This window comes from Prinia subflava, chromosome 4 (assembly GCF_021018805.1).
Source record: "Prinia subflava isolate CZ2003 ecotype Zambia chromosome 4, Cam_Psub_1.2, whole genome shotgun sequence".
In the NCBI taxonomy this organism is placed as follows: Eukaryota; Metazoa; Chordata; class Aves; order Passeriformes; family Cisticolidae; genus Prinia; species Prinia subflava.
The window spans coordinates 7302185-7319613 of NC_086250.1; the positions used below are offsets into that span (position 1 = coordinate 7302185).

A 17429-nucleotide genomic window follows, 5' to 3' on the forward strand; every position below is an offset into this window, starting at 1 on the left:
GAGAGTTGCCACAGTTTCTCTAAGGGCCCTCACAGACTCTGTGGTTTGATTCCTCTCACAGCTTGGTCCAAACCAGCTTGTGTGTATTGGCTGTGAAGGCCACTTACCTTTGCAACACCTGGGACACCAGTTTGGGGCTGTATCTGATGATAAGGTACTTGGGGGTCAGGAGTTTTGAGGCCTTTAATAATTATCTAGAGGGATGACTTCTACTGAGGAAATGTTACCAGTGTGATGTTTTTTGTCTTGGTTTATATCTTTAGTTAGTGCCAGCAGTGTTAAAAAGCTGAGAGTTGTGTGTCCATGTATTTTACACTGAATTTAAAACACGAATATCTCATCATAAGAATCTTCTTTTTTAAAATGGAAAGAAAGGAAAAATACCAGTCTGGTTAAGAGGTGGTTGTTCTTACTAAGAAAACAGTGAGTTATTACTGCTACCTCTGACATATCTAAGTCTAGCAAGACACGTATCCCGTTAGGACTAGACCTCAGAATAAATTGCAAGATCAGAAACTAAATTAAAATCTCCTAAAACTTGGTCCTCATGTATTTTTAAGGAAGTGGTCTATTCTGAGAACTCTAATGTGTGAAATCTTGTTAAGGTTAAAGTCTCTGGAGGCTGAAGTTCATTTTTTGAGGAAGAAACCCAGTTAACAATAAAATCAGGTAATGCCCAATGATATTGTCACAAATAATTAAAATAAGTTTGTCGTCAGAACATTATCAGTGTGTACAATAAACAATAGCTGAGAGGAAAGGCTGACCCCGTGCTTGTTAAATTGCTTGAAAGTTAATTTGGGTGTGTTCAGGTGAAGAAAGAGGTTTGGTTGTGTGGGATTTTTTTTCTTTTCAGCTGCAGTTTTCTTTGTAATTCCACAAGAAATGGAATAATTTGGGCTTGTCAGACCCACCTGTGAAAAGCAGATGCCCTTGTACACAAGTGATCTTCACTCAGCTGGTGAGCAATGAATACAGAGAATGGACAGTGCAGTTGCTCCAATATTAAATTGCTCTTGTGAGCCTTTCAAGCTGGATTTCTTTCCAGCCCACAGGAAACGACTGATAATCCTTTTTTCTTTTTTTTTTTTTTTTCCCAGAGAAGGAATGTGCTGGGGTAGAAATACAGTATGTAACATAAAGATCAATACATATCCTAAAGTTAGATAATTGTAAAGGTATTGACTTTCTCCAGCTGAAATGAGAGTAGTAAAACAAGGGAAGTTAATTGTGGGAGAGCCTGGTTGCCTCTTACTGTCATTGTTATCTGTTCCTTAGAGCATTGGCAAACTTAAATTATTTGGGGTGAACTTTCAGTGCTGAGTATATCATTCAGATTTGCTGCCATAGGCAAGTTCAGTTCGCTTTTCCTGAGCAGAGGGCAGCCTTCCCTTTGGCATCTTTTAAATTCTGAGAACTTTGTGCTTTAACTGTAACCTTTTTCTTCTCTAAAGAAAATCTTCATTTGCGCAGTCAGCTGGCTGATTCAATCTCCAGCTGAAAAATGATCACGAGATGAGTGTATGTTCCTTAGAATTCAGTCCTGTTCCTGATGGGTTTTAAAAAGCGCCGACAGCTTTAGTTAAACACAGCAGTGGTTTTCAGTATGTGGCTCTTTGTCTCTGCACAGGATTCCTGTGCAGGAGGTCCTGTGAGAAAAAGCTCTATCAAACACTGGAAAAAAAGAAATTTTATTTTAAGATTTTAAGGAACAAAAAGATCTCACAATAAATAGCATAAGAGGATACTTAAAGCCTCTGGGTAACCAGGAGAAAGGTAGAATAGGAGTAATGTTAATTTAGAGTATTTTGGGCAAGTCATGATCTTTCTTGAGGATTTTGGTATAAGTCATGTGCCAGGGCCCCATCACCCTCACAGGGAAGATTTTCTTCTCCATATCCCATCTAACCCTGCCCTCTGTCAGTGTGAAGCCATTCCCCTTTTCCTGTCACTACTCTGTTTTCAGGTGGCCTGAGATGGGGGACATTGGCTTTTAAGAAACCCAGCTCAGATGCTGAGTAAAACCCCACCAGTTCTGAGGTCATTGTCTCCCTTGTCTCACATTTTCAAAGACTTCAGGCACTTCCAGCCCAGTGTCAGAGGATTGTAGCAATTCTTGAGATGGATGGCAGACTAGGAGAAGGCGGAATATATGGAAGATACTCTAGATATGATTCTATATTTTGTTCAAGGTTTTTAATTTTTTGTTGTTGTTTTTTTATGAGAGGGGACTGCTTCTGCCCTATGAAAACTCCAGAGTGCACACTGTTGTTGAAAACGAAGTTTAAGGACATGTTTTTAGTGTAAATGTGGAGCTGCTGGTCGCAGGCACACAGACTGCCCTGAAGTCATGAGCTCATGCAGCACTCCTACAAATACTGCTTATAGGATAGTAGTTTAAAGAAAGTGCAGCATTTTGTTCTCCCATTTCTAGGTATGGTTTAGCAGCCTGACATCATCAGTCAATAATACCATGTTACCACTCAGCTCTCTTTGGAGGAGCATCACAAATCACAGGCGAGTTTAGTGCTCCTGAACTGTTGATGTAATCAGGACATGCATCTATAAAACTGCTTTTGTACAACCTGGATTCAAGCAATTAGCTGGCCTCTCTGCACTTTTTTAATTTCAGTATTGTTGGACAAGGAAATAGTGCATCCACAAAATTCAGATTGACTAGACTGGCTACAATAGACAATCATTAAAAAATGGCATGAAAGACTAAATAATTTTAACTGTATGTAGATTTAATTGTAATGGCTATGCCAGGTATTATTCTCAGACTCTGGAATGAGGCACAGGGACTGACAGAACTTGCTCTGAGTATTCCCTGGATTAAAAATTCTTGCTGTTTGGATTGTGTCATGAAATGGTTGGCATCCCAACAGTCATGACAAGTGTATATGTTGGCAAGGAATTAAAAATGGTGGTGCCTCTGAAGTTTAGCAGGAGGTTTGCTGCCTGGGGATGGCAGGCAGTTGTAGCTGTTACAAATGCCATTCTCTTGTCTGCATTGCAGCTCGTTTCTGAAACAAAGCAAGCTTGGGCACATGTTCCACTTTGTAATAGGAACTGCTACATTTGGTTTTCTTTGAGTCTTCTCTGACACTGGAGTCTTCATGTGCCCACTTCTCTTTTTTTCTTGTTGTTTTGTTAATAAATCAAATCTGACTACAAGATCTTTCTGCCTCTAAACCACAGTAAGGGCTGCTTGAAAAAGCGTGAGCCTCCCAAATTTTTTACCCTCAAGAGGAAATAACTGATTTTTTTGTTTGTCTTTGATCCAGTCTCATCAATGCAATTTTCCTTCTTCAAACAATTGAGCCTGCAGTTCATTATAGTGCAAGACCGGAACCCTTCTATTACCTTATTTTTAGCAACAATTAAATCAAGCCTTACAATTACGTTTGCAAAAAGAAAGGCCTGCACCAGTCCCAAATCTTAGAACTCAGCTCTTCAAATTTGCTCTCACTGAGGCTTCCAAGAGGGGCAGCAGCAGACTGAATGCCAGACTTGGCCCTCCTGGATGTCAGTGTGATTTGGTGGTGTGCCTTGGTGGTATTTGTGGCCCAATGAAGTGTACGGTGACCCCGCAGAACAGTTTAAATTCTGACATCCTCATTTGCAGAGTTTCCACTCTGTCTGATAAAGCACTTTAAAGGAGTTTTTACTCCTTTGAAGTGTATCCTGTTGTGCTGGTGACCTGGGGGTGCTGTGCCTCTCTGGGTGTGGCAGCCCCCTGGACACACCGCCTGTCCTGGGAATCCTTTCTGGCCTCCTCCAGCCCTGAGTGGAGGCTGCAGGGTCAGAGAGCACCAGGATGCCTCAGGCAGGTGCATCTGTGCTGGAGACTCAGTGGAGCTTCTCAGCCTGGGACAGTGAGGAGCTCCCACCCTCCAAGCCCCCTCGCAGCATCAAGGACACAGGGTGCTCTGCTCCTGTGGGGTTGAGCGTCTTCCCAGAGCACAGCCTCTGACCATTTATCAGAGCTGATGTAGGTGGTTAAAACGTAACTTTCCTTCAGCTTATGGACCTTGGAAACTCTTAGAGGCATGAATTAGTGGAGAGAAGGCTGTGTCTGCTGCAGAGTCAAGGACTGTGCTGCAGAAGGGAGAAGTTGTTCTGGCTGGTGGTTTGTTAGGGTCAAGCATTGCCTCCAGAATTTTTCAAGCTAGAATGTTTATCTGCAGCTGGGACTGACTGACACCATCACTTCTTCGTAGGACTTGCCATCAGAGAATGTTGTAGTTTTCCTAAACATGGCTATTACAAATCTAGGAAAAAGACATTCACTACTTATGCAGGATGGAGGTGAGGCAATTTGGAAGTGTCTGCCAAACTTTTGAGAGCAAACTCCTGTCACAGCGACTGTGGGAGCCCAACTGGAACGTAGAAAGAGGAGTGTGGTTTGAAACGCTGAGATTTTACTGTCATCTTACCCAGCTGAGATATCCACATGTTATGGGTATTAAAGCTCTCTGAATACCCATATTAAATTAAGTTTGCTGCAAAAATATGGAGCCCTCATTTATTTACCTAGCATGGTGTGCATGGAAGCATGGTTAGCATCAGGCAGGCTGAGAGATCCACAGAGAGAAAAAAAACCTGATTAACAGCACCTAGAAGTGGGCAGAGTAACCCCCTGCAAGGAGCCAGACCCCTCAGAATGCCAAACTGACAGACCAAGATTTCAGGCCCATGTGGAAGAGCTGTGTCTGTGCATGAGCCTGACAAAGGGGATAAAAATGACAAGATGAAGGTAGAGCTTTCTTACGCTTTCACCAGGCAAAATGAAAGAGTGGAATAAAATTGCCAGGAATGAATACAGAAACCTTGAAACAGCTGGGAAAAATATTTGAGGAAAATGTACAGGAGGTAGCAGAGGGATGCTTTTCTCTAAATCCCAAAAGCAAGAAGCAGAGAAGTGGATAGATGCTTGCATTGTGTGGTGGAAAATTCTGGCATGCACATGTACGTTAGAGACATAAAAGATCTCCTAATTAGAGACAGGATCATTTGTGGGACATGTGATTCCAGTTTACAGGAGGAATTGCTGAGAAGAAAACATCTAACCCTAAAGGAATGAATCAAAGAACAAGAGCAGCTGAACTGTCCAGGAAAGGAGCAAAACAATGGCCACTTTTGCAGGACACAGCAGAATCCGGGAGAGAGGGAAGAGAGGGATGAACCTGTGAGCAGTGCACAAAATAAAGTAAGATTTGGGGCTGGTGGGAAGGGAGCCACGAGGGTTGATTCAGCAGTGGCTCTGGGTCTGGCTGAGCAGGCTCTCCCCTCCTCAGCAGGGATGCAGGAGGAGGCAGAAGGAAACCACGGGGCAGTGAGGGGCATCGGTGAGGTGGATGAAGCAGCAGGCTGTTCTGGAGCTCAGCATGTCTGGAGAAAAGTGGAATAATCAGAGAGCCAGCCTTTAGGGGTCTCTGGGCTTAGCAATCTCTGGTTAGTCACCAAATGATCCCATGGAAAGCACAGCTGTCAAAAGGAAAGTTGGGGTGAACCATTTGCATTTCCGAGAGAGGAGAAGGAGGAAGATAAGGTTTGAAAGAGGCACCAGGAAGTCAATCTGTCTGAGCGTGACCTGAATGTTACCCCGGTTTTTTGTGTTCCTCTACGCCGTTCTCTAAAGAAAAGCCAATTATATTTCAGAAGAATAGGGGCCTCTCATGTTGTTATTCATCATGTGGCACATGAAACACCAACACTAACTCCGAAACTGTGAGTTAACCTTGTCCTTTCATCACGTATGGTCATCTCAGCACTAGGCTGGTGACTGCTCAAAGCTGCCTGAAAGTGGTTGAGCCCCAGACAACTAAACTTTTATACATCAGTACAAAAGCAGCAAAGAAGATGAGAAGGAAAACTGATTGTCCCTAGGGATGCAGTGTAGTGGTTTGGGTAGTCCTGCTTAGAAAGTCACTTGTGGCTTTTATAATGAGGAACTTAAGGTTTGAATTTTCAGACTTATTAGCTGTACATTTGTTTGTTTTTTGTTAACTTAATATACTACGTGCCACATTTTCCTTGGGGTATTGAGTCAAGTGATGGATTCATCCAGTTTAGCTCTAAATGCATGGGCTCTCTTTTTCATAAAACTTTGAAGAGATTTGGGTCTCAAATTTCCTGAAGGATTTTATTTTATGCCTGTATATTTTGGTACAGCAGCTAATGTTTTCTGTCCTGTTTCCTTTCTGACAATATGTGCTTCTGGCTAATGTAGAGAGGGAATGTAGTTTTTGTTTGTTCTCTTTCTTGACCCGTGAGAATTAGAGTTGTCTTCTTATATGAGCAGACAGAGTTAAACCACTTTAGTCTACAAAAGAATCACTGGAAGTTTCCAATCCCCTCGCTCTCTGCTTCAATGGAAAGAAAAACAGGTTTTAAAAAGTCTGAGAAAGATATGGCTATTAAGCTAATCCAGTATACTTCATCTAGCTGCTAAAAATCTTGACTCTTAACAGTGATTAAATATAATTGCATCAGTAAAGGTGGTGTAAAAAAACCCCTGGCTTTCATTAGAAGCTATCTTTATGATTCCTTGACTTAAGAAGTTCCATGTAGCATTGCTGTTTTATTTTGGGAGTGCTTTGAAGGTTTCTTAAACACAGGGTTATGTAGGAAGAATAAATAAACCCCAGCAGAACAAATACACAATTCTGAAGTATTCTTCTATATTTCAATGTATATCTGCAGTGCCTGCTGTTTATTAAAAAAGAAAAAACTGGGCATAAAACTGAAAAAATAGTGGATAAATATTCAACCATCTTAAAGATCTGATAAAATAGTGAAGATATTTGGAAGAAAAAAACAACAAACCACCACCTATGTGCCAGATAAAATTGTCATGGGATGGAATGGAAGGACTCCTAGTAATTTAAATTAAACTAAATTCTTTTTTTTTTCTACTCTTCAGTTTGGAAGGGAATGTGTTCCCTATTTTAAGAGCCGAAAAACAATGTTGCTAACTTTTTTCTCTTATTTTAATAAATGTAAAATCTGAGCTGTGTCAGAGCCTTAACACTGCACAATCCTTATAGAGAATTTAAAATTCCTCCAGGTTATGCAATCTGAAAAAGCTCTTCCTAGACAGTCAGATGTTAAAAAATTCAGCAGTTTGGGTATAATGCAGAACACCACATGCTGCTCTGTATCCTTGGGCTGAACTGGATATTTGCACTTTTGTGTTTGTTTTGTAGATCATGAAAAATTGTGTAAACTGAAAGAGGACTGTAAAACCTCCTACACTGAAATACTAAAAAATACAAAATAATCTAGCTCTTACATAGCTTTGTCACTGCCAATGTTAAATGTTACTGCAAGTACTTATTGCAAGAGCCTGAGTTGCTGCAAAGACAAAAGTACAACAGTGAGCCTTGTTTGCTTAGAGAAATCATATACTCCCAATGTGTTCCAGGGGAATAATCATCCATTTTTTTGTGGGTATTCAGGTGAAGTGATAATTCTGAAGCAGAGAATGCTGTTGATAATGTTTCTATAGGGATATTCAGTAAAAATGTATTTAGCTGTTTCCATGAACAGAGTTTAAGCAAAGTTTTAAGTCCAGATCTTGGCTGGCCCGTGGTGAGATGCTGAACTAAATGCTGATGTGTCTTCTCCACATACTGTCTGCTTTTAAGTAATTAGAGATATTAAAACAGTAAAAAACATGTTAATATTTTAATATTAGGGTATTTAATGAAATATTCAAAACATAGGTGTACATAGGTGGATATGCAGTATAAAAAAAAGATAGTGTGGATGATGAAAAATTAGTCCTTTGTGAATTCATTATTTCTATTATGTTTAACTATTTGCCTCTTATTTTGAGAATCCCAGTGTGGAAAAATATTTTTATAATTTGTATTTGGCATTTTGGCCCCCATGCAGTTTTGATTCACAAGTTAAAATTCTGTTTCCATGGAAATCAGCTGAATTTTTGATAAGCTTTGAATTTCTCCCACAAATTAAGGCAACTGGGGAACATCATCTGCGCTGATTCTGTCCTCAATGTCAACCATAGTGTTTTCCCTTTTATTCCATATGAATGGAAGCTGTATTTTGATGATGATTTAAGTCAAAATTCCCAAATGTTACTGCAACAAGTTCTCTTCTATCAAGGGAAAAGAGGATATTTGATAGCATCGAGTTAAATTTGGTGTGACAACCATCCACAACTTCCTCAGCAAGAGCAGCAGATCTGCCCTGCCCCACACCATAAACACCAGCAATCAGTGTAGTTTTTCTCTGATTACTTTCAGAACAGATAAAATAAAAATGAACACTATTTTTCAGGAAGTCCCATTTAAAAAAAAAAAAAAATTGAGAGGAGGGGTTTGGGCTAAACTTCTTTTATTAGAATAGTCAGGAGAAGTGGAGCTCCAAGCACCAGCTCTGTGTTTTCCCAGCTCTAACTCATAACTGGAAGAGGGGCTGGGGTAGGAGGTGGCTGCTGTGGCCAGGGTGGGATGAGAATGCCATCGTTTGCTTCTCTGCCCCAGGCCCTCGGAGGGGAGGGTGGCAGTGAAAGCAGACCCTTCCCTGCACTGGAAATGCCAGGTGAGGGATTTGAGCAATATTCACATTCTGAGTGTATTTCTGGCTTTCCTAATCTTTGATCCTGCCATTGAATCCGCGGGGGTGCAAAAATCCACCCACACAGATCCGATGTCAAAATCCTGGCCTTAATTATTTATGGTTTGGTTTGGACAAATTACTGTTCTCTGTGCAATAACCACAGTGATTACCAGAAATACAGGACAATCTAAAACATACATATGTACTTTATGTAGGTATGAACATTTATTTTTTTATAAAGGTCATACCTTTATTAATGTATTTTGACTCTTAACTGAAATTCTCATTTCTGAGTCTTTCCCTGTGCTGCTTTTCACCTGACTAGACTGGCCTAGATCTATGACAATTAATTCTCAGAAAAAATGAATTCATCATGTTTATAATCTGAAAGCCAGCCTAGAATGAGAAAAACATCCAGCTTTATACACTTTGCACTAAGATCCTCGTGATTTGTTAAACTGTGGATGGACTGTACCAATTTTCTGCACTAAAGAGGCACCCCCTTCTTTAAATGTCTCTGGGCTCTATTCATGATTCCAACCATCTCATCTGCCTATAAACAGAAGATGAATTTCTTAAAAAGAAAACTCCTTTAAACAGGAACAGTAAATTTCACAAAAGAAAACTAAAATCAGAATTTTACAGCAAAATCAGCCATGCCAGAGCCACTGCAGAAGTTGGCAATGCCAGCCACCACCATTCTTTAATTAAGTAAGGAAAACTTTGTGACTTTTATGTGTTTCCCAAAGTCTTTCTTTCCTTCTTTTCATCCTACTTTTTCCTGAATTTTTAATTGTAAGTTAATGCTGATATAATTGCTGATATAATAGGTTCCCAGCAGTTGAGTATTGCTTTAAATTTGGATTTTTGTCTTTTTTTTCTTCCTTACTAGAACTGTATATAAAAATATGCTCTCTTCAAAAGTTCATGGATAGCACATGACAGGCCTGGTCATTTCACTTCTTGCATACTCTCAGTTGGAAGTGAACCGAAAATCTGCAGAAGCTCCCAGGTAAATCCTGTGCCTGCTTGGAATTATTCAAATCTGAGTTTTGTTTGAAGTTAAAAATCTGTACCCCATTTTTCAATGAGGTGCCAGCCAGGTGCTCTAAAACATGTTCCTAATTGTTTGCTTTTGATCTGATGAGAGAGTAGCACTAGTTTTGATTTTCAAGTTCATCTGTGTTTTTGGGATCTGAGGTATCAGTGGAGTGTGTTATGGATATGGATTGCAGTCCCAGTCTCAGTGTCTGAAGCAGTTCCTAGAGTCACAGGAAAATTTGTTTTGCATGTTATTATTGAGGAAAACCCAATGTCAATAAAAGTATTCCAGAATGGGAAAAAACTTTCTAGTAAAAATCAGGTTTATGTGAGTAGTCGATCTGAAAATGCTGGAACCTCACAAACCACAGCATATCTGTCTCACCAGAAGCAGTATACTTGCTTTCACTAAAAAGTGCTTGCAAAAATTAAATACAGCATTAGCATTTTCCAGGTTATTAAATAATGCAGAAGACCTTTTCCAGTTGGTGACAGTTTGTATTTCCAAGTCATGGTTGTGTCTAGAGCTTCCTCAAAAAAAATGTTCTCAAGCTTTCAGAATTGCACATTCCAGAGCTTTGCTTCTCTGCAGTTGGTGTTGGAATGAATTGTTTTCCAAGCCTGAACTAAACCTCTTGAGTGGTTCCTCTCTCTGTCTTCTCCTGATTGAGAGGAAATGTAAGCCACAGCTGAAGGTCCACTTAAGGCTTTTAGTGATGAGAAGCCAGTTTCACAACAGGGAAGAATTTTCCATTTAATATATTTGTACAGTTTAGTTTGGTTTGGTTTTTTCCCCCTGCAGAATTACAAAATTCTAGCATGGCTTGTATGGATATTATAATTTTTTTTTAATTGTGACCCAAGGTTTAAAAATCACTGGTCATTCTGGAAATGGCAGTGTTGAAGAGCTAATCTAGAAAACTTGGTGATAGCCCTTTCAAAGGTTTTGAAGCATTTAGCTTTGAGCAGGAGATCCACCTATTAAACTGTCTCAGGCTGGGATACAAAAGCCCAAACTTACCACCTTTCAGTCTTTGACCTATTTCAGTTTTTAAAAGAAATTGCTATAAATATTTACTTCCCAGTTAATACAAACTGATATCTGATAGTTTCCCACAGTAAAAATTGTCAGCACATATATATCCATATGGGAAGCATGGGGGATGTGATACAAACAAGAACTGTGTTTCATCTTGCAAACTACAATTAGATTGGGGCTTTTCAAAATCTGCGGATTTTCTCTGTAAATTAATCTTCCAATGTCTTTTGTTGCTGTCTTTCAAGTTCTGTTGGCTTCCAGCTAGAAAGCTAATCATAAAGCATCAGAATTGCACCCTTTTGAAAGAAGAAAAGCAGGGTAGGCATCTGTAATAGTAATGTAATGACACCAAATCTGCATGTAAAGTTTAGAATTATTTGCCTAAATGCTCATTCATTGGCACACAGACGTTTTCTTCGGTGCTTTATCTACATGTGATGTTTTGCAGCACCAGTCTGGCATCATTAGACATTTACCTGCCAGCATTTTAAAGATTTTTCCACAGAGCCATAAAATTGCACCTTCCTCGTTGAATCTAAAATCCAGCCCACCTGTAATAACAGAGCAGTGGAACAGTATGGATCTCTCCTGGATGTCTGCAGGGCAGGGAGCTGGGGTGGCTTGAAATAAAGGTCATGTCCTAATGTTATACCTTCCTGTTTAAAATGAGTGGCCTGTAAATGTTTATCTCAGCTAGAAGTGAGAACGTGCTCTACGTCTGTGCTCTCCAATTCCTTGGAGAAGCCGTGCAGCGAAACAGCTGCATATCCTTCATCCTTCACATCCTTCTCTTGCTGCTAAACACGAACATCTCTGGCTTCAGCTCTTGCCAGGTTTCCCGCTGCTCACCTTTGGATTCCAGGCTGAGGATTGAAGTGTTGTCTGGGTTTCTGGTGGGTTACGTTGTTTTCTCCAGGACAGAGTGAGCAAAGGGGATCAGCCCAGCGCAGAGGGACTGACAGTCCGTGCACAGCGTCATGCAGTGTAGAGTTTCTTTGGTTCTGCCAATAGGTATTGCAGTGAAAAATGTCTGGAGGCTAGCTGGGGCTACTTCTCTAGAGACAGGGCCAAAGTATACAGTATACTGGCTTTCATTTGCTGTTTTTGGACAGTCAGGGCTGCTTTCCATTTCCTACAATGTTCCAATATAACCAAGTCACATGTGCTCAGTAATGGAGGCTGCTGAGACCTGGGGCTTCTGTAAAAAGGAAAAGAGCAAAGTAGTATTTATACAGTATAATATTTTGATTTGCTAATGGGCTGTGAGGTGGGTGTTATCATGAACTACTGTGCAGCGAGACAGGTTCCTAAAACACGTATCAGCTTACTCCATCTCCAAATCATTGCAGATAACACAGTGTTTAGTTTCTAATTAGACTTGTGTTGTGCTAATTCTCATGAGCAGTGCAAGTGATTGACGTGCTGCATTTTAGTGGCAAGCAGCAGAGCAGCTGAGTGGAGCTCAGCAATGAAGGCAGCATCCAGCTGCTGAGGAAAGCACACTGCTCCCAGAGCCTGATTTGCAGGATGAACACACGCTGCTTGGAGTGGCCTTGCTCCGAGGGGAAGGAGGAAATAAAGGCACACAGTCTTCAATTAGACTAATGATATTCTAGTCCTAAAAGGATTAGGAGAGAAACATCTAACTGAAAATAAAAGTTCCAATGTGTAATAGTTCACAAATCATGTATTTACGTTGGGTAGTTTTTTGCACAGTTTCTTAGGAGAGGATGGATATTATTCTTTTTTCTATACCTCAGTCCCCTGTATTTAAATACAGATGGTTCATCCTAAGTGCTGGTTTCTGTACATGTAAGTAATAAGTGTAACCTTCAAGGCTTGTGAGCTGTTTCTTGATGGAACATGCCAGAGCAGCATAGGCATTTTATGTAACTAAAATGATGATTTCAGAATCATTTTTGCCAGCACTTTCCTTTGTGGCCAGCTCAAGTCAATATGTTTGGTAGTTCAGTTCCACTGTGGAAATAAAAATAGCAGTATGGATTTGATAGAGAGGGTCTCATTGAGCTAGATTGTGTTACTGTAAGGAACATCTCCTAGTTTAAACCCTCTAATCAGCTCCAAATCCCTTCAGTCAGATTCTTAATGTAAAGTTTGTCTTTTTCAAATCAACATCATCATTGCATTCAGCACTGAAAAAGGCTGTGCCTGTGAGTCTTGGATGTCATTCATGTAGCATTTGATTTTTTTCACAGCCTTTAAAGCCCCTGTGAGGCCAAGCAGGGCTATTCTTCTGCTTTAGGGGCTTTTTGGGCCCCACATACATGTGTTAAAGGAGAGGGGCTGGCTAAGGAGTGGCATTTTCTCAGGACAATCAAGCTGTGGCTTGCTGCAAATCCCATCTGCCCTCTCCACATGCAGCATTAGAGGCCCTTCCTGGAACAAGCTCCTGGGGCATTTACCTGCATAAGGTTGCCGGTACGGGGTCACTGGTAAGGCAGATGGGACACATGATGACAGACTTGGACCAGTTGCACTTGGCAGAGAACAGACCTGTGGAGTAGGATAGTGACTTTATGGGTCAGAATTTCTTTTTAAGTGGCATTCCTTGTGGATCTCATCCCCCAGTCAAATAGCAAATTCTGTAGTACAAATAGCAGGGGTACCGTGCAGGGCTTGGATTTTCAGGATTGCCAGGTGGGCACTGCAGGCTGCAAAGTGTTTGTGCAAACCGTGGAACAGATAAAGGTATTTGCTCCTGTCTGCGTGCTTCAGCCTACCAGGGATACTTTTTTGCAGGCTGTGTAAAGAAAGGTCAGATTTTGCTTTGTTAGTTGACATTGGGGTAAATTAAATTAGACTTGAAAGCCACAACAGTATCCCAGGTAATAAAACTTAATCATGAAGTAAGAATGTCACATTTGTCTTCTGCTTGAGAAAGGAAGGTGTAGGGCAACCGAGACTTCTCATACTGTTCTGTCTCTCTCAGAAAATGCAAAAAGAAGGCTCTGGACTTTTTGAGACCTTTATGAAACTTGGTGGGAAAAATCATGTGGCATAAACGTTCCCTTGACCCAATTACATGTTTTAAGTGTATGAACTTGTAAAGTGCTCATACTTTTTAATACTGAGTAAAAATGTTCTGCTGCTTGCTGTGAAGATGAAACTTGTCTTGGACTTCACTGGCAGTGAAACCAGGCTTGCTACAGATCTGTGTTGCAGATTAGGTCGTTTACTCATATTTCAGTTATGTTTTTTCCAGTTTCTCTTCCTCCACTGCTCTGCTAAAGTAGTGCAGCTGCCTGGAGGGCCAAAGGCATAGGCCTTGAAAAGGCTTGAATCACTAAAAAGAGAAGTTTGGGGTCCTTTTGCTTAGTCAAACAGGTTTTATGTACCAAGTACAGTATTTTATGCTGTATCATTTGCTATACTTTAAAATAACACAAAAGCCATTCCAGCTCTCCTTGAAGCCAGTGAGAACATTCCATGTGCTTTCAGTGGGGATTTGCAAGCAACCCATGATGCAGTTCCTGTCAGAGCAGAAGAAAGCTGAGAATCCATAGTATCATGCAAATGTAAAATGAAAGAATTCGATGTCATATCATTTGGACATTTCAGAGAGAAACTGTCTTGGTTTTGGAGGAAGAGTCCCATAAACTTGTTACTCAGGCACTCACACATGCAGAGAAATCCAGAGAAAAAGACCAGAGAAAGAAATGTGCAACTGCCCTCCAGCCTGGTGGAGTTTTGTTAGAGCGTGGGGAAGGAGTGGCCACCTTCTTGTCCTGAGTATTCCCCTCAATCTGCAAGGTGAAGTATCTGCTGCTGTTTGAATGGGTAATAATTACCAGTCAGTCCTAAAGTCTAGAACACTTGCTTGTGCAAAGCAGAGCTTGAAATGGAAGAACTCCAAGGAAGTCATCTCTTTTTTTAAAAGAGAGTTTTCCCCTGGGCTTTCCCTGCCACAGCCAGCAGAAGTTTGGCTGCCCCAGAGCTGTTCCCTGTGCACCTGCAGCTCACTGTGCCTGAGCAGCCCTGAAAGGGGAACCCAGCTCTGGGCCCTGTGTGAAGGGAAATGTGTGGGACCTTCCAGACAGCTGCATCAGCAGCATGGCAGCAAAAGGAAACGTCTCCTGTTCCCTCCATGTGAGATCAGCCTTAAAGTTCTCCAGAACAATGAGGCATCTCTGCAGCTGTGGAGAGCCTGGGCCCTTGACAGGCATTCTTGCACTTCTCAGCTCATTCTTGTTGCACCTTGATAGAGGTTTAGTATCCCTGCAGTTACTAAGTGCACAGAGTTTACTTTATCTACCATTTTCCACCCTAGTCTTGCAGTTTACTATAGGGAGATTATATACTTGCAGCTGCTGGCAGCATTTGCCCACCAGGAAAGGACATGGTTTTGAACTCCATGGGGTGTTTCTGATATGTAAATAATTTAATCTCATCCAAATAGTGGCCATCCCATCCTTTTTAACAATATACCGTGCCTTAATATTGGAAAACAATGAGTGATTTTGAGTAATCAGTTCAGCAATCTTCGGAGGGACCCAAAATGTTTGGAAGTTGCTGTTAGGGATGATTATATCTTCTAAAATCACACCGCTCCAAGTTTTGAAAATCTCAGGCTTGCATCAGTATTCCTAAGAGACTCAAGCTCAGTGATATTTAATGAAGGAATACCTTTATGGAAAGTACTTTATATGCACAGTAGCTGCATTTTAAAACCTATTTGAAATGGATGTGTAGAGCCTTATGTTCACAGAAAGGCTAAAACTTAGCAAACAGAAGTGTTTGAAACTGGAAACAAGCATGTGGGTCTTTTGCTACTGGATCTGGACTTTAATTAGACCTTTCTGCTTCTGTCTGACCTGTGATGAGGTGACACATCAGTCTGCTGTCATCAGGACAGAATGGTGAGGAGAGGCAGAGACCTGGAGAATCAGGGGTTGGATGAGACCTGGATTTATGCCTGATATGGCCCATGGCAGTGTCTGGTTGATGGGGCTCCCTGGAGTTTTGAAAGATGAGCAGAATCAAGGAAAATACCAAAGAAGGAGAAATTAAGTGTTCCCTGAGCATTCTGTAAATTCCTGTTCTCACCCAGCTCTATCTGAAGTAGCAGTATATATGTGTACTTATGTTGATTTATCTTCATGTTAATGTCAGTTAACCAAATCTTCCACAAAGGTAGAACACAAGTTTTCTCACTGGCCTTGAGAGAAAACATTTCTCTGGTGTTTATTCTAATGAATTTAGAGGAATTTCACAGGACATTTTCCCAAATTCTCTGCTTGTAGGAACTGGAGCATCCTCACTTTACTCAATGCAAGCTTATGCCATTTTTTGTGGCAGGTGATATGGCCTTGATGATAAATCATTTGTCCCCAGTTCCTGAGTAACCAAGAGATGGGAAGTTTTTGTTAGGTTTGGATTGTAGCTTTCCTGTAATGTGCACACTCCAGGTGAGCTGGCCTAAGCCAGTGAGGTGTCTGTGTATGCAGATGTTGCACCCAGCTAAAATACATTTCTGAATGTGTTCAGTTGAAGAAGAGGAGCAGGAGAGGGGTTGGCAAAGTAGCCACCAAATCCAGCAAAGCTTCAAGCACTGCCAGTAGTCTTGAGGGTGGTTCAGTTCAGGAGGTTCAAAACAATTGCTAAAGCAACAGTGCAAATATTTTCCATTCTTTCCTATGAAATGGCATTGTTTGTTTGCTGTTGCTTGTTTACCTGTTCTGTGTGGTATGTTGCATTTATCAGTCAAATAGACTGTAGGGAGTAATGGTACTTTCATGATGATGTTTTGACTTTTACTGTGTTTATTGTGTTTTCTGACTAAATTCGTACTCAGATGGCTTTTTCTTCTGCTGTTCCAGCATATCTGTCTCAGGCTGCCCCTAAAAAGAGAAAGGAGAAATCTGACAAAATGAACTCAGAACACACAAAGAGGAGCCACCGGAGAGTAATCTGCAAGGTTTTCAGGTATTTGCACTTTCATATCCTACACCAGTAATTGTTGCACACACATGGTATGCTCTGCAGTTCTTGTTCTTGTTAACTCACACAAAGTGGCTGAGAAAATTACATAAATAAACCAAAAGTCATATGAAAGATGAAAGTTGTTTAGTCAGAATGCCCCCATGTAACAAAGATGGAGCCAGGTTTGAAAAGGTAGAGTTGCAGTTCCAAGTTCAAGACACGTTGATGCTGCTGTCCATCACATCTGTTAGCCAGGTCAGGTTTTACCATCTGTCACTGCCCAGAGCACTGGTGGCCATCTGAGAAGTGATGGAGAAAGAGGATCCTTCTGTGACATCCCCTGGAGCAGAGTGAACAGCCCCTCCTCTGCTGCCGGGCTAAGGCACTGTGGCACTCCCAGTGACCGCAGGAATTGGGTCCTGGGCTAGGCCTGCAGTGAGGCAGAAATTCATTTTGGTTCCCAGTGATACCAGAGTATGGATGCTGACAATGGTCTGAAATTAGGCATCAGGCAGCCACTGTGTCTGTGTGAAATCATCTCATACTACTTTCACACAGGCTGAGAAAGCAGCCTGAGAAATATTAAGGAAGAAACCAAAAACAATCCTTGGGAAGTGAGAAATGTTTACAAAAGGGTGTAGACTCTGAAGACGAATCATATTCATTGTGCTGAAGTGCTCTATAGGAGGACTATGTAGGAGAATAAAGTTTGCTCTCATTTCACCATCATATCGAGAGTCATGTTGTTATTTCTGTGCCATCCAAAAATCCTAACAACCCCAGAGCTCCTGTGTCACTTGCCAGGCCTCAAGGATTGTTG

General features: G+C 41.1%; 1 protein-coding gene across 1 annotated transcript in view; it reads left to right on the forward strand.

Annotated features, from left to right (window-relative positions):
* The window catches only part of LOC134549263 (uncharacterized), a 39596-nt gene extending 22390 nt beyond the window's left edge, over positions 1 to 17206 (forward strand). Inside the window, exon 4 of the mRNA XM_063394829.1 lies at positions 16507 to 17206. Within this exon, the coding sequence (XP_063250899.1) occupies positions 16507 to 16643 (137 nt within the window). The 3' untranslated portion in view covers positions 16644 to 17206. The remainder of the gene's footprint in view (positions 1 to 16506) is intronic.
* Positions 17207 to 17429: the final 223 nt, after the last annotated feature.